The sequence below is a fragment of the Bos grunniens genome, chromosome 5 (genome assembly GCF_055505025.1).
Source record: "Bos grunniens cultivar Pamir isolate PY7600 chromosome 5, Bosgru_T2T1.0, whole genome shotgun sequence".
Lineage (NCBI taxonomy): Eukaryota > Metazoa > Chordata > Mammalia > Artiodactyla > Bovidae > Bos > Bos grunniens.
In genome coordinates this window covers 12,758,341-12,775,890 of record NC_141169.1, presented here as the reverse complement: position 1 = coordinate 12,775,890, position 17,550 = coordinate 12,758,341, and the positions used below count along the sequence as shown (strand labels likewise).

Below are 17,550 nucleotides of genomic sequence, written 5' to 3'. Positions count from 1 at the left end.
CCAAATTCAAAAATGAATTAAAAGCTGATTCTTACAAAGTGAAACATATAAATGATATCCTTTATGTTGATATCCTGGCTATCCGGTATGTCACATATGATGGCTCGTGTGCACTGTCTACTGTATAGTAATTACCATACAATTAAAAGAATGTACACTTTATTATAGCACGTTTTTGGGAAACATCTGTTGTGCATATGCTTTTGTTTCAAAAGAGATGGAAAGAATATTTAAACTTGGAAAATATAACAAGAAAAATTATATTACTAGTTATGTGAAAGAAAGTTATCATAGTTATAAGCAGATGGATATTACTGGATTTAATAAAGATTCTTGTTATGAATTTAAAATTAACATAATTTACCTGCTCTTTCAGGTAGCAAAGTCGATCCAGAAGAATCAAGGTCTCTATGCAAGGAGCTAGAACAACTTTCAACTAAAAGAAAGAATAAGATAGCACAGTGGTACTTTAAAACAAACAAAAATACTAACTTAACACTTACATTTAAGAAAATACACCTACAGAAACTTGCATAAGGCCAAATCTCCAATATCCATTGTACATCTTCAGAAAATAAGTACTTAAGAGATCAAAAGTTTTTCTTTTAATAGTTAAAGGAAAAGAATATCCTTTGAGTGACTTTGGGCTGGAATCCAAAAGCAATCATACATATGTGATAGAAAGCTTTTAAAGGCATACTAAGAATGAAATTCATTAAAAGGAATGCTTGTGAAATAATTGCATTGAGACCAATATGTGTTCAAAGAACTCTAAAACTTCTTTCCATGCATTTCTAATACACTTTAAGAGAAATCTGCCATGTGTTCTCTTTATTATAGTACTGACGCCTAATATAGTCCTAAAATAGGAAATGATCCAAAACAGTTTTTCTACATTAAGAGAAAAACAATATAGATTGGTTGGCCCCATAAAAAAAATTTAATAGGATCCCACTCAAGTCTAGCAACATATTCGATTTAATATGTTTAATTCTGAGACTTACCATATTAAAAGCCTCCAGTTCATTCATTCTAGGCTTATATTTCTCGTAGTAGTCCATTATAATTTTTTCTGGCAGCTTCAAGATAAAACAACAACAATAATAGATTTAGTAACAGTTAAAAATATATATTTTTCCCTAATCAGATGTACCCTGAAGTATAACAAACATAATAATTCAAAGCAATCTTATGTGTCTGAAGAGCTCTAAGGATGTTCATGAAGCAAGTCAATTTAACGAAATTCTTTCATTTAAATCTTCTGCATCAATATAGGTTATTCAGTATATCATGCTGCTGCTAAGTCGCTTCAGTCATGTCCGACTCTGTGCAACCCCAGAGACGGCAGCCCACCCGGCTCCCCCGTCCCTGGGATTCTCCAGGCAAGAACACTGGAGTGGGTTGCCATTTCCTTCTCCAATGCATGAAAGTGAAAAGTGAAAGCGAAGTCGCTCGGTCATTCCCGACTCCTAGCGACCCCATGGACTGCAGCCTACCAGGCTCCTCCGTCCATGGATTTTCCAGGCAAGAGTACTGGAGTGGGTTGCCATCACCTTCTCTGTCAGTATATCATAAGTAATATCAATAATAAGATCCTATTATCTTTGATTTCAACAAGTAGTAATCAAATATTTACCTTCACTTGTTTCTACATTTGGGATACACAGTAGGTAGGAGTTCAATAAACAGTTTTTGAATATAACTAAAATTTAAGCAATATATCTAAAAAAATATAGAGAATAATGAAAAGGCAAAAGAAATACAGTAAAGACACATTCATATTAAACATAATTTCTTCTAACAACACTTAACCAATCCATCAACAAGCGGTGCTTTCTGTTTTTTCTCTAAAACATGATACCCATAGTACACTGAATCCTTGTGGTTAGTAGGCCACTTTGTAGACAATTTATTAATACATGTTCTGTTCTCACCAGTTGAGCTTTATGCCTACTGCATTAAGTGTATTTGTTCCTAAACTTTTTTATTACAGTTACATTATAATGACATTATATAAATATTAAAAAATCAATAAAATATAGATGCAAAAGGAAAAGTTTCTTTATATGTTGAATGCCTTTGTGAAAGGCTTGATAAAGGAAAGTCACCAGAAGAAATTGCTGTCAATTTATATATGATCAAGGGGTTTCCCAGGTGTCACTAGTGGTAAAGAACCTGCCTGCCAATGCAGGGGTCATAAGACAAGCAGGTTCGATCCCTGGGTTGGGAAGATCACCTGGAGGAGGGCATCACAACCCACTCCAGTATTCTTGCTTGGAGAATACCATGGGCCAAGGAGCCTGGTGGGTTATGGTCCATAGGGTTGCAAAGAGTCAGGCATGACTGAAGCGACTTGGCATGTATCCATGCATATGTGGTCAAGACAAATGACAGGCTGAATAAAAAGAGTCTAAAATCTGAAAGGATTTGTATTCAGATCTCCTTGCAAATGTATAAATATTTTTTCAAAGATCCCATTCTTTTTCTATTACATGAAATTTCTTTTGAATAAAAAAAACATACAAAAGGGTAACTAACAGTGAAAAGTAAGGCTTTGTCTCATCCAATTTCTAGTGTGGCCTTCCAGAAAATATTAATATCTTCCCTTTGGTACAGAACCCAAGATTATGGTTTTCTCTCTAGCCCTTTTTTTTGCTCATCTTCGAATTGAATGAGTATCTCCTGAACCAAACTTTTACAGTAGAGTATATTGGACTAAGTCTAGGCCTGAACTTCAAGCCAGCAACACTCACCTCAAAAAATTATGAATGTGTTTGAATTGCAGCCTTTAGTCTTTACTTCTGTCCTGTCATGTGAGATTAGCAGTTACAGAACAACTCAGAGCTCACCACCTTTTTTTCAGTCCTGCCTCATCAGCATACTGCTTCCTACAAACACGGTTTTTCAATGTGATTCCTTGGGTTCCACAGTATTCTCTGAACTGTACTCTTGGTTGTGCTGGTGATCTGCAAGCCTAGGCAATGTCTCTTGAGATCACTCTGTATCCCTCTTTACCTTCACTGAACTTCATAATACACATGGTTTGAGATTTAATAGGCTTTTTTATTTTGTCAAAAAGGAGTTTGTATTTCTGTTTCTCTTTCCATTTGTTGCTTTTGTGTGATTTTGGAGAGAAAAGATGAGACTATCATCTGTACTTCCTATTAAAAAAAAAAAAATGGAATGCTCCAAAACTGAATACTATAAACTATGCATTATACATGTTTGATGGACAGAAGTTAAAGTAGAAATCTAACTAGAGAAACTATATGCAAAGCTGTGTGCAAAAAACAAAATAAATGGCCTTATTCTTATACCAAATGCTTAGTGGATACAATTATATTAATGTTTCTAAGTGAAAAATTCAGTGTTTAAGATATGATTTCATGCTTTAATCAACTTTTCCAATAAAATGCTCAACTATCAGTCTCATAAGATTAGATCAGAGAATCTATGGAAATTTTATGAAGACACTATTTAGTTCTAGGATGAATCTGTAACATACATATACGCATGGTCTCATTGTACTGATGACATTACCGTAGTTAAACCCAGTAAGAGCCAAGACAGGGCAAACATCCTAGAGATAAAGAAGGCATCATAATTGAGGAGGTGCTTGGTGTAGGCAAGAACACCCATGGAAACTTACAAGTTGAAGTGCACATTGAATGCCAGCTGGGGGCTTTGGCCATGAATTCCATTGCTCCTTGCTGCCCATCTCCGAGACTCCAGAGAAAGGGATTAATATTAGCTAAGCTGTGTAATGGGGCCCTAGCTCAGTGGTCTGTGGCTTAGGTTTAGGGAGATACCCAGTCCTAAATAGAAACGAGGTGAGAGACAGCAAAGGAAAGGTCACATTGAGGGTTTTTAGGTTTTTTCCCTTACTTTTCTTACAATTTTTTTTTTTTTTTGGCATTTTAAACTCCAATAGTCCTGTTGGTTTTGACAGACTTGCCTAGTTTTTGATGACCTTGACATTACTCAGAAGCCCTAGTCAGGCATTTTGTATGATTTTCCATCACTGGGAACAGTTTTCCTCATAATTAGACTGGCTCTATAGATTTTGAGAGGAAGACTACAAAGTAAAGTATCATATTCCTCATATCATATCCAGGGTATTTACTATCAGTATGATCTATCACTGTTGATATGGATCTTGAGTACTTGGCTGACGTTGTTATTCAGTTGCTACGTCATGTCCGACTCTGTGACCCCATGACCTGCAGCATGCCAGGCTTCCCTGTCCTTCACCATCTCCCAGAGTTTGCTCAAACTCATGTCCATTGATTTGTGATGCCATCCAACCATCTCATCCTCTGTTGCCCACTTCTCCCCTTGCCTTGGCTGATTTGTCTCTTTTCCTACATTATTTATTTAAATTGTCTTTTCATAGATCTATATATGGGGGCCCAGACAAGCAAAGGTGGACCATATTTCAACTCCATGGGGAACGGACCTGATGAATGGATAAGAGATACACAATTGTTCAGAGATCCTCCCCACGCACTACCTGATCAGAAGACAGGTTAGCAACTGACCTTCGTTTCATCAGTAGATGGTAGGACTGAGGCTGCTGATACACCCTTGGCTAGAACTCAAGGTGGGTGGATGTGGTACCATGTTGAGAACGCAAAGGAAAACTTCATTTAAAAGTGCTACTCCACGGAACACATGAATGATATGAAAATGAAAGTCTTACTGCTGACTGAGAAAGCTGTAGTGGTCTGGATAGAAGATGAAACCAACCACAACATTCCCTTAAGCCAAAGTCTAATCCGGAGCAAGGCTGTAACTTTCTTCACTTCTATGAAGGTTGAGAGAGATGAGGAAGCTGCAGAAGAAAAGTCTGAAGCTAGCAGAGCCAGATTCATGAGGTTTAAGGAGAGAAGCCATCTCTACAACATGAAAGAGCAAGATGAAGCAACAAGTACTGATGCAGAAGCTATAGTAAGTTATCCAGAAGATCTAGCTAAGATAATTACACCAAACAACAGATTTTCAGTGTAAATGAAACATCCTTCTACTAGAAGAAGATGCCATCTAGCAATTTCGTAGCTAAAGAGGAGAATTCAGTGTCTGGCTTTAAAGCTTCAAAGGACAGGCTGAAATCTCTTGTCAGATAGGGGCTAATATAGCTGGGGACTTTGAAGCCAACCTCATTTACCATCTCCAAAATCCTAGGGTCCTCAAGAGTTATGCTAAATCTACTCTGCTTGTGCTCTGTAAATGGAACAACAGAGTCTGGATGTTAGCACATCTGTTTACAGCATGGTTCACTGAATATTTTAAGACTATTGTTGAGATCTACTGCTCAGAAAAAAAAAAAAAAAAGATTCTTTGCAAAATAGTACTACTCACTGACAAAGCACCTGGTCACTGAAGAGCTCTCATGGAGATGCACAACAAGACTAAAATGCTATTTTCACGGCTGCTAACACAACATCCATTCTGCAGCCCATAGATCAAGCAGTAATTTCGACTTTCAAGTCTTATTATTTAAGAAATACATTTTGTAAGGGTATAGCTGCCATAAATAGTGATTCATCTGATGGATCTGGGCAAAGTAAATTGAAAACAGTCTGGAAAGTATTCACTATTCTAGATGTAAGAACATTCATGATTCATGGAAGCATGTCAAAATAACAACATTAACAGGAGCCTGGAGGAAGATGATTCCAACTCTCATAGATGGTTTTGAGGCATTCAAACTTGAGTGGAGGAAGTAACTGCAGATATGGTAGAAATAGCAAGAGAACAAGAATTAGAAGTGGAGCCTAAAGATGTGACTGAATTGCTGTACCCTCATGATAAAGCTTTTACAGATGAGTTGTTTCTTATGCATGAGCAAGGAAGTGCTTTCTTGAGATGGGATTTACCCCTGTGAAGATGCTGTGATGATTGCTGAAATGACAACAAAGGATTTATAATATTACACAAATATAGTTGATAAAGCAAAGTTTGAGACATTTGACTCCAATTTTGAAAGCTGTTCTGTGGGTAAAAGGCTATCAAAAAGCACTGCATGCTTAGAGAAATCATTCGTGAAAGGAAGAGTCAGCCAACTTTACTGTTGTCTTATTTTAAGAAGCTGCCACAGCCACCCCAACTTCAGCAACCACCACCGCCATCAGTCAGCAGCCATCAACTCTGAGGCAAGACTCCACCAGGAGAAAGATTATGACTGGCTGAAGGCTCAGATGATGGTTAGTAGTTTTCAGCAATAAAATATTTTTGAGTAAGGCATGTACATTGCTTTTTAAACACAATGCTATTGCACACATAACAGACTATAGTATGGTGTAAACACAACTTCTATATGCACTTGGAAACCAAAAACTTCATGTGACTTGGTTTATTGAAATACTCACTTTATTGCAGTGCTTTGGAACAGAATCCACAATCTGAGGTATCCCTGTGTTATTATGTGTGTGTGCTTAGTCGCTCAGCTGTGTCTGACTTTTTTGACCCCATGGACTGTAGCCTGCCAGGCTCTTCTGTTCATGGAATTCTCCAGAAAAGAATACTAGAGTGGGTAGTCATTCCCTTCTCCAGGGGATCTTCCAGACCCAGGGACAGGACCCAGGCCTCCTGCATTGTAGGCAGATTCTTTACTGCTGAGCCACCAGAGAAGCCCTGTGTTACTATAATGGTTGCAAAAAGCAGCAGGAAATATTTATGGGAATAATGTACATGTCATCACCAAAGATGACAGGCTACCTATATATTTAAATTGTATCAGGAATTTAGTGTTTCTTTAGGGTCAGAGGACCTCACTTACTGTAGATCATTTATAAGCAGTCAGTCCTCAGTATCCACAGATGCACAACCCACAGATACAGAGGGCTGCCCGTACTCCACCACTGTATATAAGGGACTTGAGCACCCTTGGTATTTTGTTCTCTGTGGGGGCTTCTGGAACCAATTCCCCAGGGATACCAGGGGACCACTGAATATCACTACAGGAAAGTTTATGAGCTTCTTGCATTTGTGGTTGTCTTCCCACTTGTATTTAAACCACTTAGTTATTACAATGACTACTGATTCATCTCTGATCTAATGTCTGAAGCTAAGTTGATTTGGTCTCTCCACCCTGGTCCTTTGGCCTCATCTCTCACCACTGCCTCCTCCACTTGCTTTATGCTTCAACTGTGCTGAGTCCAGAATCATGTTTCTTACATCTCTGTGATTTTGCACAAGCTATGCTCCCCACCATACACATCTGAAATGAGTTCCTTGCTCACTACCTGCTCATCTTGTTTGCTTAATGCATTTTTACACGTCCTTCAAGACCAAGCTAAGGCAATCAACGTCTTCCGTAATACCTTCACAGGCAGAGTGAGTCACTCCAGGCATACATACTTTATATATGTATCTATTACTGTAAGTTCATGCTATAATTACTTGTTTTCTTTTCTCATGGGTCATGTCTTAATTATCTTTGTAGCTTCAGAGTTTCCACGGTTCTTGGCACATTGGAGATTCTTCAAAGTAAATATTTGCTGATGAATAACTAAATGATTGTAGTCTCAAAAGTTTTGCTATTGCTGGCCTGTTCTGGAGAAATATTTAAGGATAATTTTCTGAATTATCCTCTGCCAACTTCCACTAAGGTTACAAATGTTTAATGATTTTCAACTTAGTCCGTTCAAGACCCCATTAAATCACCACTTTTATTGTCTATTTCATTCTCAATATCTGGGAGTAACATTATTTGAATATTCATTATATGTATATGGGCTTCCTTGGTGGCTCAGACAGTAAAGAGTCTGCCTGCAATGCAGGAAACCTGGGTTTGATCCCCAGGTTGGGAAGATCCCCTGAAGAAGGAAATGGCAACCACTTCAGTATTCTTGCCTGGAGAATTCCATAGACAGAGGAGCGTGGCAGGCTACAGTCCACGGGGCTGCAAAAAGTTGGACACAACTGAGTGACTTTGACTTTCGCTTTTCTATTTGTACATAACCCCACACACACAAGCTCTAGAACATAAGTTCCTTTTATTTTCTTTTCTTATGGACAAATGATCCAGCTCACTCTTTCTCTAGGAAACAACAGTAGTTTCGTTGCTTTTAAAATTAGATGCTTTAAAAATTTATGGATGTGTGTGTGTACTCTCCGGAGAAGGCAATGGCAACCCACTCCAGTACTCTTGCCTGGAAAATCCCATGGACAGAGGAGCCTGGTAGGCTGCAGTCCATGGGGTCGGGAAGAGTCGGACACGACTGAGCGACTTCACTTTCACTTTTCACTTTCATGCATTGGAGGAGGAAATGGCAACCCACTCCAGTGTTCTTGCCTAGAGAACCCCAGGGACTGCGGGGCGTGGTGGGCTGCTGTCTGTGGGGTCGCACAGAGTTGGACACGACTGAAGCGACTTAGCAGCAGCAGCAGCAGTGTGTACTCTCATGCACTTGTGTGCGTGTACTACATGTATGTGGAAGGAGAAAGAGAAAAGTAATACAGAAAAAGAAAAAACAAGTGCTGTGGACCATGAAGATAATAGGAAACCTTAAAGACAGTTTTGGAGGTTTTCTAAAATGTGGAGAGATACTGAAGTTTGGGACAGAAGACAAAATTTGAAAATACCAAATTTTTTTGAAGGTCAAGGTAAAGTTAATCACTAGGAGTTTGTTATTTTAGACTTTTGTAAAGTTCTATAAAAATAATTTACAAAGAAGTAATTGTGCTTTACTAAATTACAAAGAATTTTACTATAAAATTTCATTCTAAGAAGTCCATCTATTATAAACAGTATTCTCGCTGATGTAAAGCAGCTCATGCTCCACACCATTTATTGTAGGCTTGGCTTTACTGTGAAATCGAAATATTCTTCTTAAACAGAACTATATCTTATGCAGGATTGAAACAATATCACCATTAAGCGGTTAAGGCTATATAAAATTAAAGATCGAGGAGGAGATCATTTTGATAAAAAGTCTTCAAAATATAACAACAGAACCACTGCTTTTCCCATCTTCCACACTCTGTTTCTTTGTATAAAGTGGCATTTTAAGATAATAGGGGGTTTACAATGAGAATGCTAACAGAATTGTTAAAATGACAAATGCTTGAAGACAGCAGATCTCAACCAAGTGTGATTTTTCCCCCCAAGACATTTGTGCCTATGTCTGGAGATTTTTTAAAAAATTTATTTTTGATTGCTACCATTAGGGTGCTATTGCTGACACCTAGTGGGTAGAGGCCAAGGATGTTAAACATCCTACAACACACAAGTTAGCTCTCCACAATGAAGAATTACCCAAACGCGATGAGTTTGAGAAGTCCTGCTCTAAGAGAAAACGTTCAATGCTGTGTATCACAACTGACTACAGGACTTACGAGTTAATATTTTCTGCTGTGTATGGGCCACTTATATATCAGCACATGCTGTTCTAGTCTCCTTTGGAATGATGTTTTGTCTGAGACTATTCTTTGTCTTTCCACAGGTTTACATGGTTTCTTGTGACTAAGAAAGTATCAGAGCATGCTAGGAGATTTTCTAGGTACTTTACCTAATTATGCAGTTTTGACTATGAAGAGATGCACTTTGAGAGATCAGAGACACATCAACAGCAGTCACCACATTTTCAATTATATGTAAAATTTGTTAATCAGATCAGATCAGTCGCTCAGTCGTGTCCGACTCTTTGCGACCCCATGAATCGCAGCACGGCAGGCCTCCCTGTCCACCACCAACCTTTTAAATAATTTGATATATCTAACATTTTAAATTTAAGTGATTTTGATACTTTTTACAATTAGAATCTCACATGAAAATTAATGTCATTTTAAAAATAAAACTATTCATATCTTTTTATCATGCATGTGATCAAGACTTTCATTTTAGCACTGATACTTCATGACATGAGAGAAAAATGAGAGGATTTTGTATTAGATCACAAGTTCAGTTTTAATAAGTTATCCTATTTCCAACTACTCTGGCCTGATAGACAATTCTCTTAATTTGTCTCCCATCACAATTAAAACAAAAAATCCTCAAAACACATACTCATCTATTTGTTTCCTCTCACCCCACTACTTTTTAAACACCTTATTATATTCTATAAGTTCTTTCCCTTCCAGCTTGGGCTTCTTATTCCTTTTCTTTTCCTCGCATATTTTATTCAACACATTTGTCTGTAAATGAGCTTAAACAGTTTTAAGAGAAAAATCAGCAAGTCCTATTATTACCTTTTAATAACTAAGTAAGACATTCATTTAAGACTGATCTTTTTATGGTGATACTTATCTACATTAGTCTTTTCCTTTTGTTTTTAATTGTACTTCTTAGCACAGAGGTGGCTGACAGTGGAGGTTCTGATGGAAGCTGAATCTGTGTGCAAGTTCCAGCTCTGCCCCTTCAACCAGGGGAAAATGACTTGCCTTTCTCTGAGGCTCTCTTTCTAGATCATTACATTGGGTATTATAAGTATCTGACATAAGAGTTTTAGTGAAGAGTAAATGAGATAATGTTGATGTTTATGGCATAATAACTAACACATAGTAAGTCCTCAGTAAGTGTGTGTTAGTCGCTCAGTCGTGTCTGACTCTGTGACTCCATGGACTCAAGTCTGCTAGGCTCCTCTATCCATGGAATTCTCCAAGCAAGAATACTGGAGTGGGTTGCCATTGCCTTCTCCAGGGTATCTTCCCGACCTGGGGATCAAACCCCAGGCAGATTCTTTACTGTTTGAACCACAAGGGAAGCTTAGTAAATATTATCTATTAATAATATTTTAATCAGTAATATAAGAAGCATACTAAGAGACATTTACTATGGTTATTATTAAAGACAAACCTTGGAAGAGAAAGCCATCAGAAAAAATATGTGACATTCTATCTGGATTCCTGGCAAATGATAAAGCATTTTTAAGTAAAATAATATTTGTAAAAATTATGCTTAAGGTTATATTTTTAATATTACTGTAAGAAGTGGAATTGAAGTGAAATAAATATATGCACTAATTAAGACTAACAAAGAAAGACTAGTCTGGTTAAAAATATATTTTAAAAAACAGAAATAAATAACAGTGTTTATTCTTATTTATGCGAAACTAGAAGGATGTTCATTTTGGTGATAATAAAAATATTTATAGAAGTCACATCAATTGCATTATTATAAGCAGTGCATATACAAAAAGTAGAATAAAAACTAGTATTATTTAGTTAAGTACTTGCTATGCACAAACACTATATTCAGTGTTTTATGTATATTAATTCATTTAATTTTTCTTGAATCCTATAAATTTGAAATGCTTTTTAACAGCTATTTTATAGAGGGCAAAAGTGACTGTACCAGTCTAATCATTTTAAGTAATAAACAACTGCAGAGTAAATGTATAATTGGTACAAAAAATAATAATATCCTTTAGCTTTGATATGACTTAACCATATCTGTATAATTTTTTTTCTTTTAAGAAATCCATTTCATTCCTTAACCACCTATTTCATTCTTGATTTCAGTTTACAATCAATTCAAAATACCAAAGTGATCCAGGTTCAACTTAATATTTAATAACTCATCTGAATCATGTTACTTTTTTCTCAGTGTTATTTATTACCACCAGTCCATCAGCTTACTTTTTTGTCTTCAGCAATACGTTCTTAATTATTCCCTTGGGCCTCCTATGATGTTACAACTTTCCAGGATTCTCTCATTCAAAGACTTTTTGAGTTTAAGATTTTTAATTTTAATGAGTTATACAGCCTTTAAATGGGTATGATCCCTGGGTTGGGAAGATCCCTGGAGGAGGACATGGCAAACCACGCCAGTATTCTTGCCTGGAAAATCCTCATGGACAGAGAAGCCTGGCGGGCTACTGTCCATGGGGTCACAAAGAGTTGGACATGACTGAGTGACTAAGCACAGCACAGCCTTTAAAGGCATGCAGTCGAAAATTAAAATCATCATCTTCTGCTTTACTTACAATTCTCATTTGTTCCGTTTTCTTGCTTTTGAAGTCTATTTTGATTTGAGAACTGGCAGATTTTACCTGAATAAACCTAAAAGGGGAATTACTTGAGAGGTGTACAACAGCAAACTATCCACATGGACAGGAAAGGTGAGCTGGAATTAAGGTAACTGTTTGGTTTCAATATAATTTAGACGTTTTCCACAAATAAGAGGAAAGTAGAGGCAAATAATTTTGTGTTATCTCAATCCATAACCCCATAGAAGTTCTTGTGTTTCTTATGAAACAGTGGGCAATAATACACTGACCTTGGACTCATCCAACCCAAGCTTCTTTAGAGACTTTCTGACATAATCCGGAAAGGAGGAGGATTTGGAATAAATTTTACCAACATGCTGGTCACTGCAAAACAAAATCAAATCACCCTTAGTTTTTCCAATTTAAATTATAGATGATCTTAAATTCAGTCATGAAATATTTTTAAATACCTTCTGTACATATTGCACAAGCTCCACATGTGATAAAAATGTAGCAATATTTTTGTGAATACTTAATTTACATATTATAAAAAATATTCAGGATCTGCTTTTGAGAATTCCTCCAGCATACAACAGTAGAAGATAATATTATGAGAAAAAAGTTGTAAACCTAGTAGAGATATGTTAAGAAGCCTCTTTTTTAAAGGGTACTATAGGCCTTTCCAAAGGTTCCATTGTGCTACAAAGCACATTTTTACTTTACTGGCTCAACATCACAGTGCATAGTTCATGGCAACACCTGCGAATAGTGGTGATACCCAACAGCCATGCAAAGAGAATTTCCGAAATGCCAGCCCATTGAGCAAGCACCATATACTGCTGAGTTAGGTCTGACTTAATTTCATTTGTGCCCTGCAGATTTTCATTATACTTTAAAAGCAGAATACAAGATGGTTGGAAATTCAAATAATGCAATGCTGAACTATTTTATCTTACAATTTTGGTTGCAACTTATGTATGATGTAAAAATCAAGAGAAGACAAAACTTACCACCTGTAAGTATCAAAAACAATGAATAAAAGCTCATTTACTCATATGTGTGTGCTAAGTCGCATCCAACTCCTTGTAACCCTATGGATTATAGTCTGCCAGGCTCCTCTGTCCATGGGATTTTCCAGGCAAGAATACTGAAGTGGGTTGCCATTTCCTCTTCCAGGGAATCTTCCCAACCCAGGGATTGAACCTGTCTCTCCTGCATTGCAGACAGATTCTTTACTTCTGAGTCACTGACTCTTGGCAGTATAAATATTAATCACTATGTTCTAGTTAGACATGAAGCTCCATCAATTCTTTCAGTGAAATATATCTCAAATATATAACTTCAACTCCATTTCTAGATGGCCACTTCAATTACACTTATTATTACCTTGGGCTCTAATTATTACAGTTGCTGCTGCTGCTGCTGCTGCTAAGTCGCTTCAGTAGTGTCCGACTCTGTGTGACCCCATAGACAGCAGCCCACCAGGCTCTGCCATCCCTGGGATTCTCCAGGCAAGAACACTGGAGTGGGTTGCCATTTTCTTCTCCAATGCATGAAAGTGAAAAGGGAAAGTGAAGTCGCTCAGTCATGTCCGACTTCCTAAATAAAGCTGATGTTGGTCCCTTCATTCCTATTATGTTATTTTCTTAGAAGAGTATATTCATTTACCACTTCCCTGCTCAAAAACTGCTTTGATATACTAGTTATTTGAATAGGTGCATGTTCCAGGAAGCAGAAATTATAATTTTTGTTACTTTTTGTGTAATACTCAGATCTTATACATATTAACATATAACAGACATCATATAATAGATATGAGTATGTATCAGAGTATGTTGAATTGATTAACTGTGTAGCCAGAAAAATAAGTCAATATTAACTCCCTGCTTCTCATCTTAAAAAGGTTTTTAAACTTTAGTTATTTTTAATTCAAAAAGGCAAACAATTCTTTCACATGAGAGAGTGATTTTGGTTCTTACTTATAGGATCCATTACTACCTAATGGAGAAGCTTAAAAGAGAAAGCAGAGCATAGTGCATAGATATGGCTTAGTCTGACTCTATCACCTCTATGTTTATAAAAATGTGATATTAATAGTACCTATTTGGTAGAGTCACTGTGAGTATTAAATTAGGGAATACATGTAAGATCCTCAGAACTATGCCATGATGTGAGCTGTTTTTGTTGCTGTCATGAATGTTGCTTTTATTATAAGTGGAAGCATCGTTTGGGCTCTTCTTTGATTTCAAATGATAAAGAGCAAGGGTAAGATGCTCACAGGTCAATGCTAACCATTGTAAGCTGAAGACAGAATGTATTATAGTGTAAGTGTAGGTACTGATTTGTTTCCTGGGTTTTATGTTCCAGATTTCTTTCAAAATAAGAGAAACACTTAAAATTTTAATTTGTCCTCATCAAGTGTAGGTATTGATTTGTCTCCTGGGTTTTATATTTCAGATTGCTTTCAAAATAAGAGAAACATTTACAATATTAATTTGCCCTCATCTTACTTTCTTCTTTCGGAATACACTACCCTTTTACTGTTACAGAATCTCACAACATGATTATGAGATTACTTTTAGTGTCTTAAGCAATAATTTGCTGCATAAGACTTTCCCCTTAATCCCTTGTTGATTTGTACTATTTCAGACCTGTTTTTAGCAGTAACCAGTAAGGGAAGGGGCTTCTCTGGTGGCTCAGTAGGTACAGAATCTGCCTACAATGCAGGAGACCCGGGTTCAATCCCTGGATTAGGAAAATCTCCTTGAGAAGGCAATGGCAACTCACTCCAGTATTCTTGCCTGGGAAATCCCATGGATTTCTGTATCCTGGTGGGCTACAGTCCATGGGGTTGCAAGAGTCAGACATGACTAAGTCACCACCACCACAGTAAGGGAGAAAAATATCAACCAAATAGAACTAGGAAGGTGATTATTTGATCATGTTACTTCTCTTTAAATTCGTCCAGAGTTTCCCATGACCATTAGAATTAAGATCTAAATGCTTGTAGTGAAAGCAAAAGTCACTCAGTTGTGTCTGACTCTTTGCAACCCCATGGACTATACAGTCCATGGAATTCTCCAGGCAAGAATACTGGAGTGGATAGCCTTTCCCTTCTCCAGGGGATTTTTCCCAATCCAGGGATCGAACCCAGGTTTCCCGCATTGCAGGCCGTTTCTTTACCAGCTGAGCCACAATGTATAATAATCCTTGTTCCACTTGTTCCTTGCTGACAACCTTTCCACCACTCTTAGGACACTGCCTCTCCACCCACAATGAGCCTTTCCAGTTTCTTGAACACACCATGCTTCTGGCTATAAACACTATTGTGTTACACTTCGCCCTTTATTTTTTTGCCTCAGTTCAGTTCAGTCGCTTAGTCGTGTCCGACTCTTTGCGACCCCTTGCCTAGGGAACCCCAAATTCATCCTTTTCAGATTCTATCTTAAATGTTGCCTTCTTAGGAAAATCTTCTCTGGCCCTCCAGATGAAGTCAGGCTCCTGACACAGAACTTTTCCTTCACATGATTACTCTTTTAAAGAGTCAGTGGACTCCAAAGAGGGGTGAACATATCCCAGGGAAAAGAGAATATTAGAACTGTAATTTCTATTAAATCTTTATTGTTTTAATTTCATTTTTCCAGTTTATTTTAAAAATCTATACAACAGACTAGCAGAAAGACAAATGAATCACTTATAAACAATTAACTATTCATTTTGGGGGTGTCTACTCAGAAATGCTTATTGATAGAGGCATGCCATTTAAAAATATATTTGAGTTCACAGCTCTGAGCAGCTGGAGAGCAGAGTTTCCACCTGTTTTGCTCATGACTATCTCCTCTGTGCTTTTAGTCGTATCACACATCTAGCAGGATCCTACTACATGAATTAAATAATTAAATATCTCTTGCAGCTTGCAAAAACATAAACATCTAGTTAGACTACAACATGAGATGTGTTAATACAGTAAATAGATCTATTTGCTAGTCAGGTAAACAAAATATAGGAAGGCAGGCTTATACATACAAATAAGTAATGTAATTTAAAATATATACATTTATATATATATAGAGAGAGAACTCCTGAGAAAAATATAAAAGGAAAATGCAATGTAAACAAAACAAATAATAACAGCTAATGTTTATTTCATTTCTGTGAAGTGCCAGAGACTGTTTGCTTATTTATTTTACTGTGCTGGGTCTTCACTACCGTGCACAAGCTTTCCCCAGCTGCGCCAAGTGGGAGCTTCTCTCTTACTGGGCTTAGTTGCCTCGCATGTGGAATCTTACGAGACCAGAGGTCGAACCAATGTTTCCTGCACTGGCAGGTGGATTCTTCACCACTGGACCATCAGGGAAGTCCATGTCAGAGACTCTTAAGCCCTTTGCTGCATCTACTTATTTAATCCTTACAACTATTCCGTGTGGTAGGTCCCATTATTATCCTCATTTTAAAGATGGTGAAACTAATGAATGGAGAGGTTAAGTAAACCGCTCACGTTTTAATTCAGGAAGTCTGGCTTCAGCATCTAGGATATTAACTACTATTAAATATTAACTCTGGCATAGCACTTCAAAGGGCTTCCCCGGTGGCTCAGCAATAAACAATCTGCCGGCAATGCAGGAGCCACAGGAGACCCCAGTTCAATACCTGGGTCAGGAAGAGCCCCTAGAGCAACCCACTCCAGAATTCTTGCCTGGAGAATCCCATGGACAGAGAAGCCTGGCAGGCTATGGTCCATAGTGTCACAAGGTCAGACATGACTGAAGCAATTTAGCATGCACTGCACAGCACTGCAGTAAGATTCACATTTGATATTGTTAAATTCCAGATGAATAATGTCTACCTCTGCATTATAGGCAAACAGAAGTAGGCAGATTCCACGTGAACTCAAGACTGAAATGAGTCTGAATCCTTGCTCTACCACTTATTTACCACTTAAAAGCCTCTCTTGTCCCTCCTTATTTAGCAGTAGAAGGTTGAAGATTCAGTAACAGAGTCTATATAGTGTGCTTGGCTCAGTATCTGACAAACACTCAATGAATAGTGGTCATTTTCCTGTTACTGTGCTGCATTCGAGGTAGAATCATCCACAATTTATGAGGGAAGACAGGTAGAGAAATGTTAGAATTCGATGTGATAAGCGCAAGATGGTGAGCAGCATACAGCACAGAGTAGGGAGTGCTTCAGCTACTGCAATTGACAAGGGGAACTTTCTTAGAGGAAGAATTGAGTTTCAAAAGGTCTCAATTTCCAACAGTATTGTGAAGAGCAATATTGATAAAAGAGATGAATATACAGTAACATTAAAATTAGGCCAACACTTAAAATTTAGAAATAGGTTAAACAATTTTTTAAAATTGCTTTCTTAAGGACTTCAAAGAGGTACTCTAAGGTTTACAATTTTCCATGAAATATGAAAGGATAACTGTGTCAGAAAAAAGTTCTTTTCTAAAATTTATTAAATTTATTTGGTTCTACATAAGATTGTACTTGAAAATAGAGTGCTATTGTTAAAAACGTTCTGAAAAATGGTTTTATTACTTTTATGGCTATGGAAAGAGAGGAAAGTACCAATAAGTCCATTTTGGTTTAAGAAATAAGAATATATTATAGAAAA

The 17,550-nt window shown here is 37.2% G+C and overlaps 1 protein-coding gene across 12 annotated transcripts in view; it reads right to left on the bottom strand.

Annotated features, from left to right (window-relative positions):
* Positions 1–17,550, bottom strand: part of METTL25 (methyltransferase like 25) — a 142,421-nt gene that overhangs the window by 36,843 nt on the left and 88,028 nt on the right. For all 12 annotated transcript variants that reach the window (XR_015163464.1, XR_015163462.1, XR_015163463.1 and 9 more), the window contains 3 exons: positions 12,221–12,314; positions 1,005–1,079; positions 365–436 (listed from right to left, as the gene is read on the bottom strand). Coding sequence is in view for 8 of the 12 variants with exons in the window: in XM_086398892.1 (XP_086255018.1) it covers positions 365–436; positions 1,005–1,079; positions 12,221–12,314 (241 nt within the window). In the remaining 4 variants the exon portion in view is untranslated. The remainder of the gene's footprint in view (positions 1–364; positions 437–1,004; positions 1,080–12,220; positions 12,315–17,550) is intronic.